The sequence below is a fragment of the Channa argus genome, chromosome 9, assembly GCF_033026475.1.
Source record: "Channa argus isolate prfri chromosome 9, Channa argus male v1.0, whole genome shotgun sequence".
Classification (NCBI taxonomy): domain Eukaryota; kingdom Metazoa; phylum Chordata; class Actinopteri; order Anabantiformes; family Channidae; genus Channa; species Channa argus.
Genome location: NC_090205.1, coordinates 24,914,174 through 24,933,500, shown reverse-complemented (window position 1 = coordinate 24,933,500; position 19,327 = coordinate 24,914,174). Strand labels below are relative to the sequence as shown.

Sequence of the window (19,327 nt, the reverse complement as noted above, 5' to 3'; positions counted from 1 at the left end):
ATAAATGCAATAGTTTGATTTCTCTCTGACAGTGTAACGGTGAATATCTTGGCAGTATGTTTCAAAGTTGTTATTTTCACACACGTGCGTCCGTTGATCTTAGTAATAGGTCAGTGATTGACTGTCACTGCTCATGAATCAGTGAGGAACAGATAGGGCTGTTTGGATTTTGTGAAATGTGAGAGCACATATTCGTGTACCATGTGTTCAGTCCTGTTTGTCTCTTTGTATATAAATCTATATGTATGTCTGTCCTGTTGTGTGTATAAATATATATTTTGCACCGAATGTACCAAAGGTTTGGGGCTTGCAAAGACAACCATTAGGCCTGCTCTCTATACAACACACACATCTCACTTTTGGCTGCGGCCAAGTCCTTACAGAGCATCACCTCACGTTTGCTTGATGGACAGATTTGTGGCATTTCAACAAAATTCACGTTAGGATGTACAGCACTTGGTCAGTTGGAGATTTCCCGTAATGAGGCATTTATGGAGCAGAAGACATTAGATTGGTTACTTGCTTGACATCAAAATGAAGGCAGTTGCACCTCTCTTCATTCCTAGTGCATTTCTGACAGGACCCGGCTCCACTTTTCAGAATCCCACTCTATGCAAAGCTCCTGTATGTGTGTCTCCATTTCACCCCAATGATTGTAATAAAAGAGAACAAACGGACATTTTTTTATCAATGACACATGACTCTTATTTATCTTTTACAAGAACTTTGTACCATTTTAATGTATAATTAAGATTATTTTATTATTATATATTAACTATAATTTTACTTCTAACCTCTATATATGCTGTATACATCTGTAAATGCATGGTGCTATGACTTGCAGTGCTCCCAAGTTAAATAATAAGGTCAGAATATTACTTCTTTATTGTCCTTCAGATGTTTTGCCAGTTGGTAATGATTTATGTGATAGATAAACAAGAAAATAGATTAAATGTTCAACATACTCTAATACAGCAAAGAGCACAGAATTACAGTGTTTTAAATGTTCAAAACAGTAAATAAATAAGAAATAAATAAGAAAAGGTCAGTTAAAATAAACATTGTCAAATTTAAATAAATAAGAATATAATACATCGAAAGAATGAAAAACAACCGTAGCCAAAAACTACGGGAAAAATGGAAATAAAAACAATATGTTAATATGTTAAATCGACAGAATACACTAATGCATTTTATAGCGAAAAATACGTGACACGGTGCAACTTTAAGAGAAATTAAGTGTAGTAATTTTAGAATACTTCAACTGAGACTAAATTTTGACTGTATTTCTCACAAGTATCATGAAGTATCGTGGAATATGTACTCGCCATTTCAAATTAAAATTAGTCCAAGTAAATCCATTAAAATTAGTTTCTCTTGTTCATGCCGTCTCATAAATATCATGTCATAAATCTCCTAATTCCAACACAGTTGTTGTTGTTCCTTTACCTCCAGCCACCTTTCTCCGGGTGGTCCGCTCTGCGTCACTTTCTGCCCACGCGGGGTTTGAACCAACAATAGTGCGCATGTGCCGAGCTTGTGACGTGTCGGGAAAATGTCAAAGTGAAGGATGTAACTGAAAATGATCGAAAACTCTACACATAAACTTAACTACGTAGCTATTTAGTAGCGGCCGCTGGTGGCAGTTTGGATCATTTCCTAACAGATATTATCCGTGCGTATACATTTGATTGAGTTGTTACTTCTTTCGCGTCGAGCAGAGGAAAAGTGCGTTAAATTCACTTTTGAAGCGCTGACCGTCGAGCTAAGTTAGCGACAGTTGAGCTAATGTTAACCGACAGTAGCCCGGTCACCGGCTGATCCAACGCAGCCGTAACATGTAACTCCTGTGAAGACGGCAGAGTTAGCTATAGCCACCCGGGTTAGTTTGAGCGTTCATTTCCCAGTTACTTCGCGTCCAGCGCGACTTCCAGTTTGGTAACTCGCAGCGGGACTGAGAACCGAAGGGAGAGGAAGATGGCTCGGAGACGGCTGGACAGTCGCAGCGGACTCTCCGCGGGGCTGCTCGGAGAAATTCAGACCCCAATCAACTCGGAGCCGATGGAAAGTGTGTATGAAATCACCGGAGAGCTGGGAAGGTGGGTCAACACTGGGTCTCCTCTACGGAAAACCCTGTCTTATGTTGAACTGTCCATAGGGACCAGTGTTACTACAAGCACTAATAGTGTAGTGCAGCATATGGATGTATGCTTCTATAACTCAGTGCCAGTGTGCAAGCTGGCAACAGTTCAGACTGACTTCTTAGGAAAGTGAAACATCAAGAACAACATTTTTCAGCTTGTTCTCCACATACACAGTATATTAACCTGCCATGTGGTGTGAGTATTTTACGACCAGTGGTAATAGCTCAAGTATGTCTATTCATGTCATTTTTGGTCAGTTGAACAGACAAAACAAGCAAAGTCACCCTGGGTTTTGTTTCGAGCATTCCTTCCCTTTATTGACTAGGAGTTAATCAGAAAAAAAAAAGGCAAACATTTTGAGATTATGGGAAGTTTCTCAATCCCCGGTGGCATATTTTTACAAAACAGTAAAGTACTGTACAGCAGTTGTCTTAAAAAAACAACCGCAGCATTTCACAGTTTAACTGAGTTTAAAGAAATATGTGGTCAAAAATGCAGGTATTCTCTAAACAATAAACAAAACGCAAAACAATATTTTGTTACATATTTACCAAAATTAAGTCAGTTCCTGTACGCTTAAAGAGTGCGGTATATTCCAATTGCATTGTAACTGCAGATTTAGATGATATTAGAAAATAGAGTCAGAATTATATAATTGCCTGCAGATATATTTAAAGGAAGTATGAATCTTTTTTTTTTTTGAATTATTTTTTGATAGTGATCGTGTCATTTGTGTATTAAATTGTAGTTATATATTCTCAAATGTATCTCTGTAATATCTGTATTTGCCGTAATGGTCAGCACAGAGCAAGTAATAAATGCTCTGACGTTAAACATTGCTTTGGACTCTGGACTGTAAGCTTTAACCACTGTAAACACAAACCTCACAGTACCAGGGACCTGACCTGAGTGAGCTAGACAGTAGATCTTTGTCATGTGTTTGGCACTGTTTGTGAGCCATGGCAACCACTGATGGCTGATGATCACGTCCCACGATGTTTGAGGTGTGTTTGAGGTAATGTGTCATATGTTGTGTACTGTATATATGTGCTTTCAAAATAGGAGGAAGGAAGCAAGCACATGTGCAAACAGGCCTTTAAAAAAGGAGAAATGGCTCAGGCCACTTCACCTATTTGTGTGTTGATTGTCAAAACAGGAAGCTCTGAGGTGCAGTGTTTCTGGCAGACGATAAGCACAGTAGATTGGATTTCAGATATTAAGCTTGACACTTGACACACACATTTTAGACAAAGCAAACAATTTCTAAATGTTTTATCAGAAGTCATATTTTGCAGGTAGAGATGATCTGAGAACGCACTTTTTGCTTGGGTCTATCTGTTAAGGCAGGAAAAAAGCAGCTTTTTGATTAAAAAAAAAAAAAGTCTGTTGGTCTCTGTAAAGGTATCATCAGTCACAGAGCAGTTAAGTGACACATGAAAGAGATGGAACCTTTTTGGTCATTCTGTATATTAATGTACACTAATTTGTCTGTTGCAGAAATAATCTTATAGCACCAAGTTTGGGGGAAATTGGACAAGTTATAAGGACAATAATAAATAAAGATGAACCTACACAAAAGTTTAACAACTTACTAAAGAGCACTTTTGTGTGAATGTTTAACAAAATGTTAAACATAACCATATAATTCCAAGTTCATGAAATTTTTGTCCAATTTTGATTTTATATTTTATTTTTTTAAAGGGACAGGACAAGTAATTTTATACCTGTAGATGAGTTTAGTAAATTTGTTGTCATGGCTGTTTTTAAGATGTAGAATGTCCACTGTAACTCTGTTATTATCTCAGCCTGTGCTTAGAGATGACAGACGCAGTCATTTAGAGATCAGGAAGCTTTTATTATTAACCAGGGATGGTGAGTGTGAAAGCTCTGGGCATTTGCTTGTTATGGTGGACTGGTAGAACGTTTTAGCCATTGCAGCTTTGGTTTTCGCCCTTATGTTATTATTTGAACTTTTTTATATAAGTAATGAGCCATTAATGGCTCCTGCAAGGCTCAGCAGTTTAATCAGTGTTCTCCTCCTATTAATCCTCCTGTTCACATGTTGGGCAAAAGCCTGAACCCTAAGTTGCCTCATAGGCTCAAAGGGTGGCTACATCTTTATCTCTGCTTCCTGAATTTCTCCTGGGCGAGCAATAAAGTAGTTAAACCAAAATTAAACTTAGTTTGAGAACTTTGAGAGGCAATACTAGATATGCAAAGTACTCTTTCAGTAACTGTAAAATTAGATCCGGAAAATGACGCACATAACAAACTAAAGAGTGTGAAGTGCTTAATCAGTGTGGTGAGGAGTCAGAGGCACAAAGGAAGCGACTGTCACATCTTAGGATTCAACCAACAATTAGGGGTGAACAATGTAAAAGAACACAACTTTAATATCACAAAGCTGCAGTTTCAGTTGCAGAGTTTGTTTGTTTTTTCCGGCATTTTCAAATACTATTTTTAACAATCAGATTTAAATGCCTGTTCTCACAGGCTTCACATAAAACACGCAGAGGAAGTGTTGATGAAGAAAGGTTTAAAAAGCAGAAATGGTGATTGTTAACATTACAACATACAAATTTGAATCGAAACATCATCGGGAAATTATGTAATTTCCCACAATGTTGTGAATATGTATTTAAAACCTAGGTGAGGATAATAAGCTGTGGAGCATGGCCACCCACACACAAACTGCAGTCAGATAGCAAGACCAGAATTGTACTGAAGATGCAGAGGACAAAAGGAACTTCTCTGTTCAAAAAAGAGAGAGAGAGAGAGAGATCAGAATTTCATTATTTATTTATATATTTTAACCTCAGCAATAATATTGACAAGGCGTTTACACTACTATTCATATCCTCAGTTTATACTAAAAGACGTTAAACGTTTAGCATGGCAGGGGTCTCCCCATATTCTGCTTTGCTGTTTGCCTATTTTGTGTATCCGATGCCAAAACGGAGTGGCAGCATTGATCTTTGGTGCTGCAGGAGTAGAACAGTTTAGCACCATTGTTCTATTCTTCTGGAGAAGTCCTTCAGGGTCTGTAACCTTCAGTCTTTGCTCTTGGGAACTTGTAAAGCTGTTATTTTTGGATTCAATGTTTTTCTTTTCTTTTGTTAAAGTCATTACGAGGCCTTGCTTAAAAGTGTTTCCACCAATTGCATGATGATTTAGTTTAGTTCTTGATCTTTTTATAAGTTGTGATAAATGCTTTCTTTGATAACCTGCCAGCTGTCTTTTTTGTTTCAGTTACAACTAATTTACAAAACATATTCGTGCTTCATGGGATTGATAGTTCAGGTTCAGGTTCCAGACATGCTTTTTAAGTAGTGACATAAAACACAGATGTCTGTCAACTAATGGTAGCATTTAGCACCATTGTCCCAGTGCTGCAGTCATTTACAGATCATCCTTAGATCATCATATGTAATTACAGCTGGGCAGTGTTGTCATCTTTTTATACTCATTATTATACTCAGAATTTCTACTGTACCATCTTTTTTTATTACTTCAACTTAATCTGACAAATAACAGTAGCAATGAACTTGATTTTTCATGTTTGAAACATACTCTCAAGTGGGACTTTTTCTTCAGTGTTGTAAATTTTAACTAAAAAAAAGAATGTAGCAAGGCCAATCCCATTCTGCTTTGCAGTTTTCCTGAGGCTTGTGTCCACTTTTTTCACTCCCTTAGGGGCAAGTTTGCAGTGGTCAAGCGCTGTGTGGAGAAGGCCACGGAGAAAGTTTTTGCTGCAAAGTTCCTACGGAAGAGGAGGAGGGGTCGCGACTGCCGGGCTGAAGTCATACACGAGATGGCCGTCCTAGAGATGGCCCGCAACAATGCCCGAGTGGTCAACCTGCATGCAGCTTATGAGACAGATCATGACATCGTCTTAATGCTGGAATAGTGAGTCCATAGTGTTCTTTCACTTATACCACACTTTTTTTTTCCTTATACCTCCTTTAATTATTCTTTTAACCTGACTGACTTTTTCAACCAAAAACATGAATTGTCTGTATATAAAGTACAATTTTGGTTGCTAAGTCACTCTGCAGATGACCTGATTTTACATCTGCTATCTAAGGTGTCATCATATCCCATTGGGTGCTCTCGTCTTCACCTTGTTTAATTGTATAATCAAAACAGAGACCAATGCTGCCGTGATTATCTATCCACTCTTTTAATACTTGTTGGTAGATACATTTAAATACCTCGTGGGAGAAGAGGCATTGTGAACACATTTTGTTGTGGACATCCTGGACAACTGAAAGAGAAAAATAGCAAATTAACCAAACCACTCTCTTAGATATAGTGCCTTACAGTTAGGACTCAGGAAAGCTTTATTGCTCAATAACACTTTGCCAGGACATGTGGAATCCAACAAGTTACCTTCAGGATATGGGTTGGTCACCTGCCTTCCCTGAATAAAACATATTTCTCTTTTCAGAACTGCACCACACGCAAACTGCATTATTTGTCCCATCGCTACCAAGTGTTTCAGTACCCTGAGATACAGTAGTACATGAGAGTTTTATTAGTATTTATAGAGTGCTTGTGTTTTTTTGTCACCCAGTGCGGCAGGCGGAGAGATATTCGACCACTGTGTGTCTGAGGAGCTGCTGCCCGAGGCCCAGATCACCCGTCTGATCAGGCAAACACTGGAGGGAGTCCACTACCTCCACCAGAGCAACCTGGTGCACTTAGACCTTAAGGTAGATACGCACACACAAACACACACACAGTTCAGTGTAGCTGTGGACTCAAAACCCCAATTTTCTCTTTCCATGAGCTAGTAAATCTGATATGATTGGTACAACGCGAATGCTGCAGCCCTCATGAAATTCCACATTTGTTAATTGTATATTTATTATACTTGAGAAGAATCCGGTTAGCAGTCCTTATACAGACGTAAACGTTGCTCTTGGAGATAAAGGTTGCCATTTTCTAAAGGTTTTTGTTCCTGAGTAAAAAGTACCTCTTATCTCTCCACCACTTTTGCTTTCATGTGATGTTCACTCTAGTGTTTCCTCTGTTTCTCTCTCAGCCACAGAATATCCTCCTGACTAGCCTGTCTCCTCCAGGAGACATAAAAATTGTCGACTTTGGCCTGGCACGCAGACTGGGTGCGGTTGGAGAACTCCGAGAAATTCTTGGCACGCCCGAGTATGTAGGTAAGATAATGTTCACGAAATACTCTTGGATTCCTTGAGACATCCAACAAGAGCAGACATCACCTGCACAACCACACTGAAGTCAGACTAACACCAAACAGATTAAAATATTGTGATTGGAAAGGTCTCAGATTAGGTGTCTCATAGATGAACAGGAAATAATGGTTACTAAGACGTCATTAACTTCCTTAGTATTCATTGCAGTACAATACAAGGACAGAGACATCAGCTTAGATAGAAACTTGTAGTAATGAAAGGACTGCTGGGTTTAATATATTCTGGAGAAAAAAAACACAGATCCCAAAAACCTTAACTTGTTTTAAATACATCTTCTTCGCCAATGCCTTCATGAGTTTGAGTTAGTTGTTTAATACAGTTGTGAACAAAAGGCATGAGCCATGAAATACTGATAATGATACTATGTTTTTATCCAGCTCCAGAGATCCTGAATTATGAGCCAATCACAACAGCTACAGACTTATGGTGAGTGCATTCTTGCAGAATGTTCAACAGTTATTAAAGACTACAATTCCTAAAATGGCTTACTTTTTGTAATTGGTCTTTAATGGAATATTGCTTTTTTTAGTTTAGATCTGACTTTAAACTGTTGGTTTTGGCTCCTGTCTCTTTAAAGTAGCCCTCACCCTCAACCCACTCTGTTCTCACTCTGAAGCAGAGTGACACCCTGTGAATGTAATGTGACAGTGGGTGGGCATGACTGTGTACTTTGAGGGTGTGCGGACCCAAAACAGAGGTCCAATTATGGACTGATGATGTTCATACATAGGACTGTTGGGAGGTTTTTGGTCACTGAAATGTTCTCCTATGTTTTGGAACTCGGTTATTGATCAATATGAAAACCAATCATCACAATGATTAAGTTATAATTAAAAATAAGAAAAAGCATAATATGGTCTCTTTCAAGATTCATTGTAGACATTGGAAAGACATTTCCTATGCTTCATACATCTTCACCCTAAATCCAGTCTGGTCAGCAGAGCAAACTGTCACAGGGTCAGACATGCTTTCATTTTATTTTCAGGAATCTAAATAATGAATTCATTTCAGAGTAGCTCTGCAGTGGTTAATGGTTGTTTTCACTTTAGGTTATTACTCTAATGTTGTCACTTTTGTTGTGAGCACAACCATGAAAATTATGTAAAATAACAACATAATGATTTAACAACATAATTACTCAGTGGCCTTTGGTCTTTCAGCTCAGATGCTCCAGTTTGTGTTTCACTATGTCTTTCATCCATGTTTCTGTTGTTTCTGTTCAGGAGTGTGGGTGTCATAGCATACATGCTTGTGACGGGCGAGTCTCCTTTTGCCGGGGACGACAAGCAGGAAACATATCTGAATGTCTCTCAGGTCAATGTGGACTACAGCAGGGAGGCCTTCTCCAGGGTGTCCGAGCTGGCTGTGGACTTCATTCGTAAGCTGCTAGTCAAAGTGCCAGAGTGAGTACAGTCAGGGAGAAAGCCAGTCGTAGAATTTGTTCCGAATTAAATAAAAAGTGTTGGAGAAGATATTTTTCTTTATTTCACACATGGTTGAAATCATTTATCACACAATCTGTTAGATTCACTCAACTCTGTTTCTAACGCACAGGTGTTGGATTCTAAGAGTTTTGCCGTGTGCTTTTATCACAGAGACCGGCCCAGTGCCGCAGAGTGTATGAGCCACCCGTGGCTGTGGCAGCATCAGTTCTGTCTGAGCCCTGAGCCCTCTCCCACCCCCACCCGCACCGTCCGGGAGAGGAGTTGCGGCGCCAAATGGACGGCCCCACCCGAAGACCCCGAAGACAAGGAGAACTTCCTGGAATCCCCGCACTCTCATGCAAAAAAGTTTCGCTTCGATGAGGAAACATCAACTGCCGGAGACGGTGACTTTTGAAAAAGCATAATGAAAATGGGGAAGAATTGAAGTGTAAGGCAGAGGGGGAGTGTCTGCTTCTTCCTCTGAGCTTTTACATTATTTTTTAGGCTTCACAAAAGCAGCTGTCTGCTCCTCACTCAGTTTAATAGAATTTTCTACTAATCTGCAAAATTCAAAGATTAACAACTCAAACCAAAGATAACAATTGACTTTTTCAGACCTACCACTGATCCTTTGCTGTTAAAAAGCCTAAAATGTACAGTTAGCCTCAGCTAATGCAGTGTGTTTAACCTACATATTTAATTCTTTCATTTTTCGGTATTATCAGGGACTGCAGAAATCTCCTCTATGGTTAAGTGTTTAGCTGTCCCTGTACTGATGAAGGCTAGCGTTAGTATTTTCAGGGAAATCTATGCAATATTTTTCTTGTACGTTCTTTTATCTTCTCTCCAGAGACCTTAAAGGAGTGAACAGCTCTGCCTTAAGTTAGGAAGTGTTCTTTACCACCAGCTTCACATTAAGTGCTCAGTAGCACTTCAGCAGAAATGTGTGATATTGAGATAGTTATGAGGAAGTGCGCTAATGATTGGATTTGCATGTAGAAGAGAAACGAGGGCAGCTGGAGAGCAGCATTGTGGCAAATGATGTAGCCTGGCACCAACACTCTGTAATTGGCTACATTTAATTTCCCTTTCCACTTTTTGTGTTGTCAAACGTGATGAAACATGCTGCTGTCCATGTCATAACTCTGCTTTCTTTCTACCTGCAGCATAGTTGTGTGTCACATCTGAACTGAACTTTCACGGAAACAAAAACCAGCTAGAAAGTCAGGGTTACACACATACATGCTACATTCCTTTTATGTTTTCACACAATGATCGTTTTCTTCATGTCTGCTATAGATTTAGGGTTTAGCTCAGGGTTTTAGACAAAATTCCTTTTAAATTCCTTGTGAAGTCCAAAGACATAAAATGGCTCCGCATATAGTCCTTTATTCTTGTTATTCCGTGTTTATTCTTTCTCATTAAGATATAGTCAAAACTGTAACAACTCAACGAGGCAAATGACTCACACAGCCCCACCCCCACTTACTCAGAGCCTCAGAGTTCCTCTTTGTTAGTTGACAGAAGCTTTAGCACTTACTTCATATGCACATGTTCTGAATTGATAAGCAAAACTAGAGCTATTTATGAAAGTGTGTGTGTTTGTCCTTGAGAGGTTCACTGTCTCTTTCAGTCTCGTAAAGCCATTCAGTCGGGTCTCAGCAATCAAACCTCCTCCATAAGTGACATATTCCTGTTGTTTTCATCTCAGGCCATGCTGCTCACTCTCTGCTTACTTTTTTTTTTTTTGTTATGTTATTCTTACATGGTTCATTATTATTTATGTGCTGGACTTAAACGTTATATTTTTATGTAAATAATATGCTAATGTGTCTTCATAAGGTCGATTATAGACGTAGACAGGTGATTTAGAATGATTAAGGTGTTATTTAAAACAAGATGCTGTTGTGGTTGTAGTGTAATGAATAATAAATGGTAATGTTTGACTGCAGTGAATTCAAAGATGACAGAAGATGAAAGCAAGGGTTGGCTTCTAGGTGGTACGGGGGAAGTAAAGCAACATGGACTGATGAGTCAGAAGGTTTTAAGATAGGACAAAGATGAAATAGTTTTATACGCGGTAGTTTGGATTTAAAGAAGCAATTCGGCAAATGAAATATAAGACTATCTCAAAATGTCAAGCTGTTCCTTTAAGTTTGGATATAGACTGTTAAGATATGTTGGTATGAAAGGCTTTTAGGTGATGAGAAGATGGCAAAGGTTTTAGAAAGAGATGGGTAATTTGTTCCAAGCATTGTGACAGAATCACTGTATAATGTGAAATGCCAGGTGCTATTGACTTGCAGCATTTGCCTTCTTTTGTTCAGACTTGAATGGTTTAAAAAACAAACAAAAAAACCTTCACCTCCAAAACATTGCACTCCTGAAAACTCTTGATTGCTCCTAACATCCAGTGAAACATTCCGCTTATTGTTCTGAGGTGCCAAACTGAAGAAGACTGTGTTATCGTATCTGTTTGTTGTTGTCACCAGCTGGCACACAATGGCCTTTGTGTGGGGAGATGGGTATCTCCAACCACAGCCATGCTCTCATCTGTATGCTGTCATCCTTTAAAACTGGAACGACACACTGTAGAAACATGTTATTTCATCTCACTGAGTCAGGGGATACACTTTAATACTGTCTGGTGATTATTAAAACCCGGAGTCTCTTTTGCTACTGTAAAGGCAGATAAGCTTCAATCAGACTTCTCAAGTCTGGTTACTGTGCTTGTTGTAATTATTTTACTGTCAAGTGTCATTATCATAAAATCTTGATTCAGGCTAAATTTGTCATCTTACAGGAACTTATTTGCATAAAGTCAAGGCTGGCTGCCCTGCTGCAGCAGAATCTGTTAAAAAAAATAAAATAAAAAAGAAGACTTGACACAGTAAGTCTCGAGAAGATGGACTTGTTTAGCAGTACAGTAACATCAGGATTTTGCTTTGCAGGGCGTCAGACACAGTGACTTGTGTTCGTCTCCATTATTTATCTGTCACTTACCATGACGATGTTTTGGTGTTGGTGTTGTACAGCTACTGTGTTATTGTCAGCAGCTAATCACTCAGTGTGTGTGTGTGTGTGAGTGTGTGAGAGAGAGAGAGCGGCTGATGCTCAGCTGGCAGTCATGCCGTCATGTCTCCCAACATTCCTGTTTCTTCTCTGACTGAAGGACACTGTAGATCAGACACCAGCTGCAAGCACAAACAAATATTTGTCCAAGAGGTGTATGTTTATTTTGCAATATATTTTTTAATGTATGAGCATTCTGATTGCATCCAAAATGACTAAAAGGAAAAAAAACAAGACATAATCCGCAGTGTTTCCTGATTAACTGCAGGCTAATATGCAGGCATCACAAAGCAAACTGGAAAAAGCTCATTAAAGATTCTAGAAAATATCTGATGCAAAATGTGGTGTTTTTTTTTCAGTTTGGTGTAAAACTCACTTTCTTAGTTTGTATTTATTCAGTTCTGCTGCCACCTGCTGATTCAAGGGAGCAGAAAAATACTATATCCCAAAGTGTATTCGTGTTCATGTGAACAAATGAGCAAGCAGATGATTTAAATAAAATAGATAACCGATTTAAAAAACTCACAGGAATTTCAACTAGCCTTATGCGAAACACGCTGTAAACACATGGAATGCTCTGAAGTTACATTCAGCAGAATAAGTTGCAGCCATCAGCATCAAGTAGTGCAAAGGTGCTATGTAAGCCTCCATAGGTATCACGTCGACTACAGTACAACATACAGAGAATCAAACATGCTGCCATCACCACAGCTCATCAGCAGTCTGCTCAGAACAAGCCACTTGTTGACTGGAAGAGCCAAACTAGTTCTGCGTGTTTTTACAGACTACATCACACACTGCTGCAGGAAGAAACAAAAGTGCAGTATGTGTAAATTTTCTGTGACAATGACAAGATTATTTATCTATTGCTACCTACTTATTAATACAACTTTATAACCAAACTAATAAAGAGAAATAACCATTGTAAACATTATTACAGTTTGTCTAATAACAAATCTTTATATCTATCTATCTCTATATCTATATCTACTACTACTACTACTCTCCTTTCGGCTTATCCCGTGAGTTCGGGGTCGCCACAGCGGATCATTGTCCGCATGTTGATTTGGCACAGTTTTTACGCCGGATGCCCTTCCTGACGCAACCCTCCCCAATTTCTACCGGGCTTGGACCGGCACTGCACAGCTGGGGAGGGGAATGGGCTGTTGGGGGTTCAGTGTCACCCTGTGGTCCGTAAGCAACTGCCTTTACCAACTGAGCTATAGCCGCCCCATCTCTATATCTATATCGATATAGATATATATCGATATAGATATAAGATTTAATAACAAATCTATATTTGGTATGAATGTGTTTGGAAAAAAATGCAATACAAACAAGCAAATTAACGTCATCTCTTAATATTTAGTAAAATTGAGATCATTGTTAAACTTAAAAACAATAGTCTGACAAACTCACAGTGGATGAGCTTCAGAACTAGTCACAGAGGGTTGGTAGTTGTGACTGATGTTTCAACTGTTGTATTACATGTCAGTGGTAAACGTTCTGCCTACGGAGCTCTTTTACCCAGAGAGCTATACAATGTTGATCCTCATCCATCCATCCATCCTAACACAGGGGGATATTACAGGAAGTGGGGTTTAAGTGGGTTTAGTAAAAACTCTGAATTATTGAGGGAAACTGAGTTTTTAGTTCTAGGATCAGAGATGACTTTTACTTAGAGTCAGTCATCATGGCAACTGAGTGCAGCCAATAATGATCATATCATAGGGAAGTATTTGAGGTGATATTTCTCAGTGATGTTTGTAGTGCAGCTGAAAAGGTTGACTGGAAAGCACCTTTTTAAAATAGCTCAGGTTGCACAGTAAACAGTACTTCAGTTACTGTTAAAATTACTAATTTCCTTTAGACTGAAATATACAGTAGTCATTAAATGCTGTTGACATGTTAAATACAAATTTTAATTTTAACTTAAGTCATTCTTTATAACTGCAATCCAACTAAATATTATCGGGTCTGACTGAGTTTACAATCAGGTTAAGGCTGAATAAATATTCTGACTTGCGGATATTTAATATTTCTCTGTTTGAAGGTGCAATACACCTCCACGTGACTTCATCAGGATTGTTTCAGTTCAGATGAGCGCATTGTTTATACTACAGAGGTTTGTAAATCTTGGCCGACCTGCTCCTCCAGATCACATCGTCTGAAGTCCTGACAATGAAATATTCCTTCAGAGCCAGAGGCAGAATGTTGTTTAAATTTAGGGAAGCCGCCAGGGGGAAGTTTAAAAGAATTAGGAAGCCAATAAAAACATTAGAGAAGTCAACCTACAGTAGAAGAAATGTTTGCTAAATGATGAATGAATGCACTGTGCTGATTATTTCACAGATACTGCTATTTTAAAAATATACACGTGGACAAATGTCACTTTAATATCTCTCATCTCTACTGGATAAAAATGGGAGCTCTGCTTTTTACCTGTTTCCATGGTAAACTATTGGAGCTCTAACAATGACGGCCTACACGTTGTGTGCAAGTTAAGGTGCAGTGTGTAAGATTTAGTGGATTCCAGCAGGGAGGTTGTGGACTGCACCTCATCACCTCCCACCGCTTCCTTTCCAAACATAAGACACCCTACAGTGTCCATCAAGTGCCATGTCATTGTCTACATTCACACTGATTTCTGTCATAATGAGCTTATCTTACCATAGCTATGCACCAATCAGCCACAACATTAATACCGTGGTTTGAATATTAAGTGTTCAATCAGCCCCACCTTTACTAACAGTGACCTTTAACTCAAAATTTCTATTAATTACTTTACATGTATTGCATGAAATACCATAATCAGTAGTCTTTGAAATAAATTGGTTTTATACTAGTTTAGTACAAATACTTTTGTACTTTAAGTGAAATGTAGATCATCTGCTTAGTATTAATACTCGAGTAAAAGATTTTAAGTAAAGTGACTTTGTAGTGAATTTTTCTATAGCCCAATATTTGTACTTTTACATGAATACTGGAGTTTCTGTGTACTTCTACCACCTCTGCACACAGTGTATCACATTGTACCGTGATGCTGACCCTTGTCCTCCGTAACTTCAAGACCACCAGTGGTAATGCTGTGGCTGATCAGTGTATATTTAAAAATTGAATTTAGTGAACCTATTTGGGATGTTAAACTGTGGGTCATAGCTTCTATATAACATGGCAAGTAATGTTTCTTTTCAAGCAATGTAGTAGAGTTTTATCGCTAACACAAGCTACCATTTCCAAACGGTTAGTCTAACGTCTAGGAGTTTAGTCTGACTGCAGAAGAACATCACAAGCATCTAAAAACCCTCTTGACCTTATGTACTGTAGCCACCATGGCCCAGACCAAACTTCCCCCACTGTCTGCTCTGATTCTAAGCAAAGGGAAGGATTTTTACCTTAAAGTGATAACACAACGGTAAAAACAGAATTACCAATACTACACAACTAACACAATCTAACACACTGCTAGAGTGAAAAAACTGATCGAGTTGTAGTTAATTTCCATTTTCTGAAATATGTTCCATTAGTGAGCGGATTTGTTGGTGTTTCTGTCATGGTGGCAGCAGGGAATGCTACCAAAATATAGCTTCTGAGTTCAGATAAGTGACATTCACACGGACACGTTAGGACAAATTATTAGTGTAAACTGCATCATAAGGATCAAACTTAAGGAATGACACTAAGATATTTTTAACTTTCTAAAATATCTCGTTAATGAATTGGCCGCTGTTAAAATACAAATCAGGAATCACTACTGAGAGACCAACAGGTTCAGACATTCACACGTCTACAAATAGTTCAACTCAATTGCAGGTACAGTATAAACAGAATGTAACAAGCTGCTCTGCTTCAGCCAAACAAACGTTAAATTTACAATAAGCTCATAAATTATAGCTGCTCTGCTTCAGCCAAACACACGTTAAATTTACAATAAGCTCATAAATTATAATAAGTGGCTATGTCACAGAGATTCTTATATATCTTAAATTATAGAAGTTATCAAAACCAAATTGAGACAATGTAAAACACGCTTGTTTCTAATCCTAAGGTTTGAGTCAAAATCAAATATAAGCACAGAGTGAAACTATAAAGAACATCAAGGTTTAAACAATCTATCATCTGTTTCTCATACCTGCATATACTACGCAATCAGTCCACCCCAGATTAAGTGCATGTAGCAGCAGACTGAAAGTACAAAGTACAACATGCTATCATGTCACAAGCTCTAAGATTTGGAGCCCTTAAATCACCGAAAACATGAGGTAAGACCAGCGAATAAGACCCTCAGTCTGCATTCTAATAAATGCTCTCAAGCTCTCGGTGATAACATCAGCAAATGTTTCTAATGAGTGTATGTGTGTGTGATGTGTTCACAGCCCCTCTGGACAACACTCAAAACTCCTGGAGGACCCTGAAGTGGTTCTCAATGGAGGGGGGCTCGTCTTCAAAGTGCAGCTTTTTACTTAGACAGGCCCCAAACTCCTCCAGGGTTTTGATGAAGTGTTTATGCTCGCGGCCCACCCAGGCCCGCATAGGGTCACACACCTCGTATGGGGTCACATGGGCATGAATTGACACTCCACTGGCAGCAAGCTCTTTCAGCATCTGTTTGTCTGTCACCCAGGTCTCACTCCCCCCCGGGTGTCCGCCATCCAGCCAGTACATGGCCGAGATGCATTTAATGAACGGAGACATCTGTGGGTCAGCACAGGCCCCCCCCAGCTCATACACCATCTGGTTGAGCACCACGCAGCCTTTGCTGAAGCCCACCAGCGTCAGTGAGAACTCTGAGGGGATGCTGTCAGCACCGCCCTGTGGCTGGAGGGGGTTTGGCAGGTTGGCTCGCTCCATGCCGTGGCTCAGCAGGGCCCTGCAGACACAAATACCTTTCAGACTCAGGGCAACACCCACGTTACAGCATCAAGTTCGTATGGATGTACTGTATATGACAGCAATTTAGTACCATGTAATAATAATAATATTTATGCTACTATTATGAAATAACAGTGTAGACTCCATTGCAGTAGATAGTTTGAATACTCCAGTATTCTCAAAAGATCAGAAGATTGTGTGTTTTAGAGAACAACTATTCTGACCACTCACAAAATAAAAAAAAACAAACAAGGCCAAAAAACCTAAGATGTTGAAAGGCTCCAAACTCAGCTGAGTACGGCGAGTGCTCTGGGGCTCCAAACATGTTACTCTCCACAAAGTTGTTGTAGCAGCTGAACTTGTGGAGATACATGCAGGAGGCCCTGACTACCCAAACGTATCGGTCAGGGAAACGTCGGCCCAGGGTGAGAGCCACCTGCTCCAGACTCCAGGAGAGCCACTGGGCTCCCTCGGGCTGCAGAGCCATCTCCTCCTGGAAGTTCTGCAGAAAAAATACACAGAAACGGATTATTTAAAGCTGCAAGCTTGATGTCTTACTTGTGCAAATGAAACGGACTAAACCCTGACACACAAACACACTAGTGTATCTTTGTAGCACGCAGCAAGTTCCAACAGTAGCATCAATTAACTTTCCTGTCAGACTGTGAGTGTGTGGTCCCGAACAAATTCACCTCATTTATGTTATTTGCATGAAAACGTCAGTGGGACAGCATCCTGTATATACAAACGTCGCCTGAAAAACACTGTAGGAACCTTAACACAACCTTAGACAGTTATCTAATGAATTGAAGATGAGGGCCCTGTAATAAATGAGAGCACTTTTTAAATTGCCTTAAAGAAATTAAGAAGGAAAACAAGTGATGAAGCGAGTGACGTTTAATCTTCTGTAACTTCTACATATTGTTACACTTGATACATATGTGCCCCTTCATCTTACCACCACAAAAAGCCTCAGAGGCTGCTTTGCATAATCTGACAGCTGCAGCAATTGCAGCTTTGGCACATTCAGCTGTTTGCATCCTTTTGCCTATTTGTTGGCCTATTGCTTGATACCATCACTACTATGGTAGCTAGTGTTAATGTCAGCTATTTTTGTTATCCCAAACCAAAAAGTCTTTGCACTGTGGAATTCGGGGAATCGTAGTCTGGGTTTCAGCTGCTACTGAACATACCATTTTGAATGTTATAATACAGAAACCTTATCTGCCTGATCACAGACAGTCTGTACCACAATGAATCTCTGCGGTTCTGATTGGAAACATATCTGCTCCGTGGGTGGTCAAGTGGTCTTGCATACCCTGCTTGATACTGTTGAGTAGGTGATTCCTCACCTGCAGACAGACTTGTGGACTGTGCACAACGAAGCTTCATATAAATAAACTTGCATTTGATATCAGCATAGGTGACAGCAGTCAACATTCATATGTGGATCTCTTGTGTGGTTGGATTTATTATGTTATCATGTGACATTGAATCATTTGCGCAGAACTGACTACATACTAAGGAATTCTAATGCTAACAAGCCTAATTTTTGTAATGCAGGTCATAGTTCACTACGTAGTAGTTAATGTAGGTGTAAAGTATGTATTAAAATGACTTGTTAACATTGTCATACGTATTTGTGTCGTCACCTGGATTGTAAATGATGCTAAGCCTTAGAACAAAGTTCTGTGGGTGTGATCTGGCTTAAACCGTAATGAAATAATAAAGGACGCTGAGAAATAAAAGGAGTTTCTGTAACCCGCCGAGAAAACCTGAGATCCTCCCAGATCAGCGTTTCCATCCTCCATGGTCACTCACCTGAATATCCCCGTGGAAGAACACAACATGCCTGTTAGTGCAATTCTCCTTTGATCTGGCCGTACTCTGGCCGTCGGTGTCAGGCCGAAGCAGCAGCAGGTCGTTAACGCGGTTCGGGACGTGTCCGGGCACCGCAAGCAGCTTCTGCAGCCTCTGCCGCGGACTCACGGAGCCCGCATCCCGGCTGGCTGCTGCTGCTGCTGCTGCTGCGTGCAGCCCCCGAGGCTGAGAGGATGTTGTCGCGGCTACAGAGGTCATTGCTTTGGCCACAAGTATCAGAGTGAAGCCCACTCCAACTGCTCGGGCAGCTAGCATGAACTGGTTGAATAAGAATTGATTTGGTATTTTATTTCCCTGCGCAGTCAGTGAGTCCAAGCCGCTGCGGCTGCAGCTGTTAGCTTGCTAACGTTAGTCCACCAACGGTAGCTGTTCAGCTAACGCAGCATTCTCAGCAGCGACCGTCAACAAGACCCAGGAGCCGTAACAATGTCGCTAGAAGAAAGATTTATTGTTATGCACCGTTTTCTCATCGTCATCCGTCTCTTTTTGTAGCAATTGTAACAGAAGTCATTAATATTATTCTGACAGCTCGGGGTGTGTTTTGTCCACAAAGAGGCGCTGTGTGTGTGTGTTTACGCCCCAGCAACGACTGCCACTACTGCGCATGTCTGTGTTTTCCTGATTCCAAAGATTCTTCAGTGCTGTTGGTTGCAAGAGAATATTTCCCCACCTACTTCCGCTTTTGACATAGCCAAATCAGATAAGA

The 19,327-nt window shown here is 39.8% G+C and overlaps 2 protein-coding genes across 4 annotated transcripts; one reads left to right on the top strand and one right to left on the bottom strand.

Moving 5' to 3' along the window:
• The first annotated feature begins 1,529 nt into the window (after positions 1-1,529).
• Positions 1,530-12,389, top strand: stk17b (serine/threonine kinase 17b (apoptosis-inducing)). 3 transcript variants are annotated; one of them, XM_067514850.1, is made up of 7 exons: positions 1,530-2,099; positions 5,838-6,050; positions 6,718-6,856; positions 7,189-7,315; positions 7,750-7,798; positions 8,596-8,775; positions 8,968-12,389. In XM_067514850.1, the coding sequence occupies exons 1-7, from the start codon at positions 1,978-1,980 to the stop codon at positions 9,209-9,211; spliced, it is 1,074 nt and encodes a 357-aa protein (XP_067370951.1). In that variant the 5' UTR covers positions 1,530-1,977; the 3' UTR covers positions 9,212-12,389. The 3 variants fall into 3 exon arrangements, with proteins under 3 accessions (XP_067370951.1, XP_067370953.1, XP_067370954.1); XM_067514852.1 differs by lacking the exon at positions 1,530-2,099 and adding an exon at positions 3,042-3,148; XM_067514853.1 differs by lacking the exon at positions 1,530-2,099 and adding an exon at positions 3,125-3,159.
• c9h2orf69 (chromosome 9 C2orf69 homolog) lies at positions 12,010-19,304 on the bottom strand. Its single transcript, XM_067514854.1, has 3 exons — positions 18,562-19,304; positions 17,004-17,242; positions 12,010-16,738 (listed from the first exon to the last, which is right to left on the bottom strand). Exons 1-3 carry the CDS (start codon positions 18,874-18,876, stop codon positions 16,261-16,263), a joined length of 1,032 nt encoding a protein of 343 aa, XP_067370955.1. The 5' UTR covers positions 18,877-19,304; the 3' UTR covers positions 12,010-16,260.
• Between the last annotated feature and the right edge of the window lie 23 nt (positions 19,305-19,327).

What these genes read in the sequence shown, in the direction of transcription:
- c9h2orf69 (XM_067514854.1), bottom strand. Translation starts at nt 18,876, where the DNA reads ATGCTAGCTGCCCGAGCAGTTGGAGTGGGCTTCACTCTGATACTTGTG. An exon ending in TCTTCCACGGGGATATTCAG is followed by an intron (nt 17,243 to 18,561) that starts GTGAGTGACCAT and finishes TTTTTTCTGCAG; the next exon opens with AACTTCCAGGAGGAGATGGC. An exon ending in GGAGCCTTTCAACATCTTAG is followed by an intron (nt 16,739 to 17,003) that starts GTTTTTTGGCCT and finishes TTGTGTCTGCAG; the next exon opens with GGCCCTGCTGAGCCACGGCA.
- stk17b (XM_067514850.1), top strand. Translation starts at nt 1,978, where the DNA reads ATGGCTCGGAGACGGCTGGACAGTCGCAGCGGACTCTCCGCGGGGCTG. An exon ending in ATCACCGGAGAGCTGGGAAG is followed by an intron (nt 2,100 to 5,837) that starts GTGGGTCAACAC and finishes TCACTCCCTTAG; the next exon opens with GGGCAAGTTTGCAGTGGTCA. An exon ending in CTGCTAGTCAAAGTGCCAGA is followed by an intron (nt 8,776 to 8,967) that starts GTGAGTACAGTC and finishes CTTTTATCACAG; the next exon opens with AGACCGGCCCAGTGCCGCAG.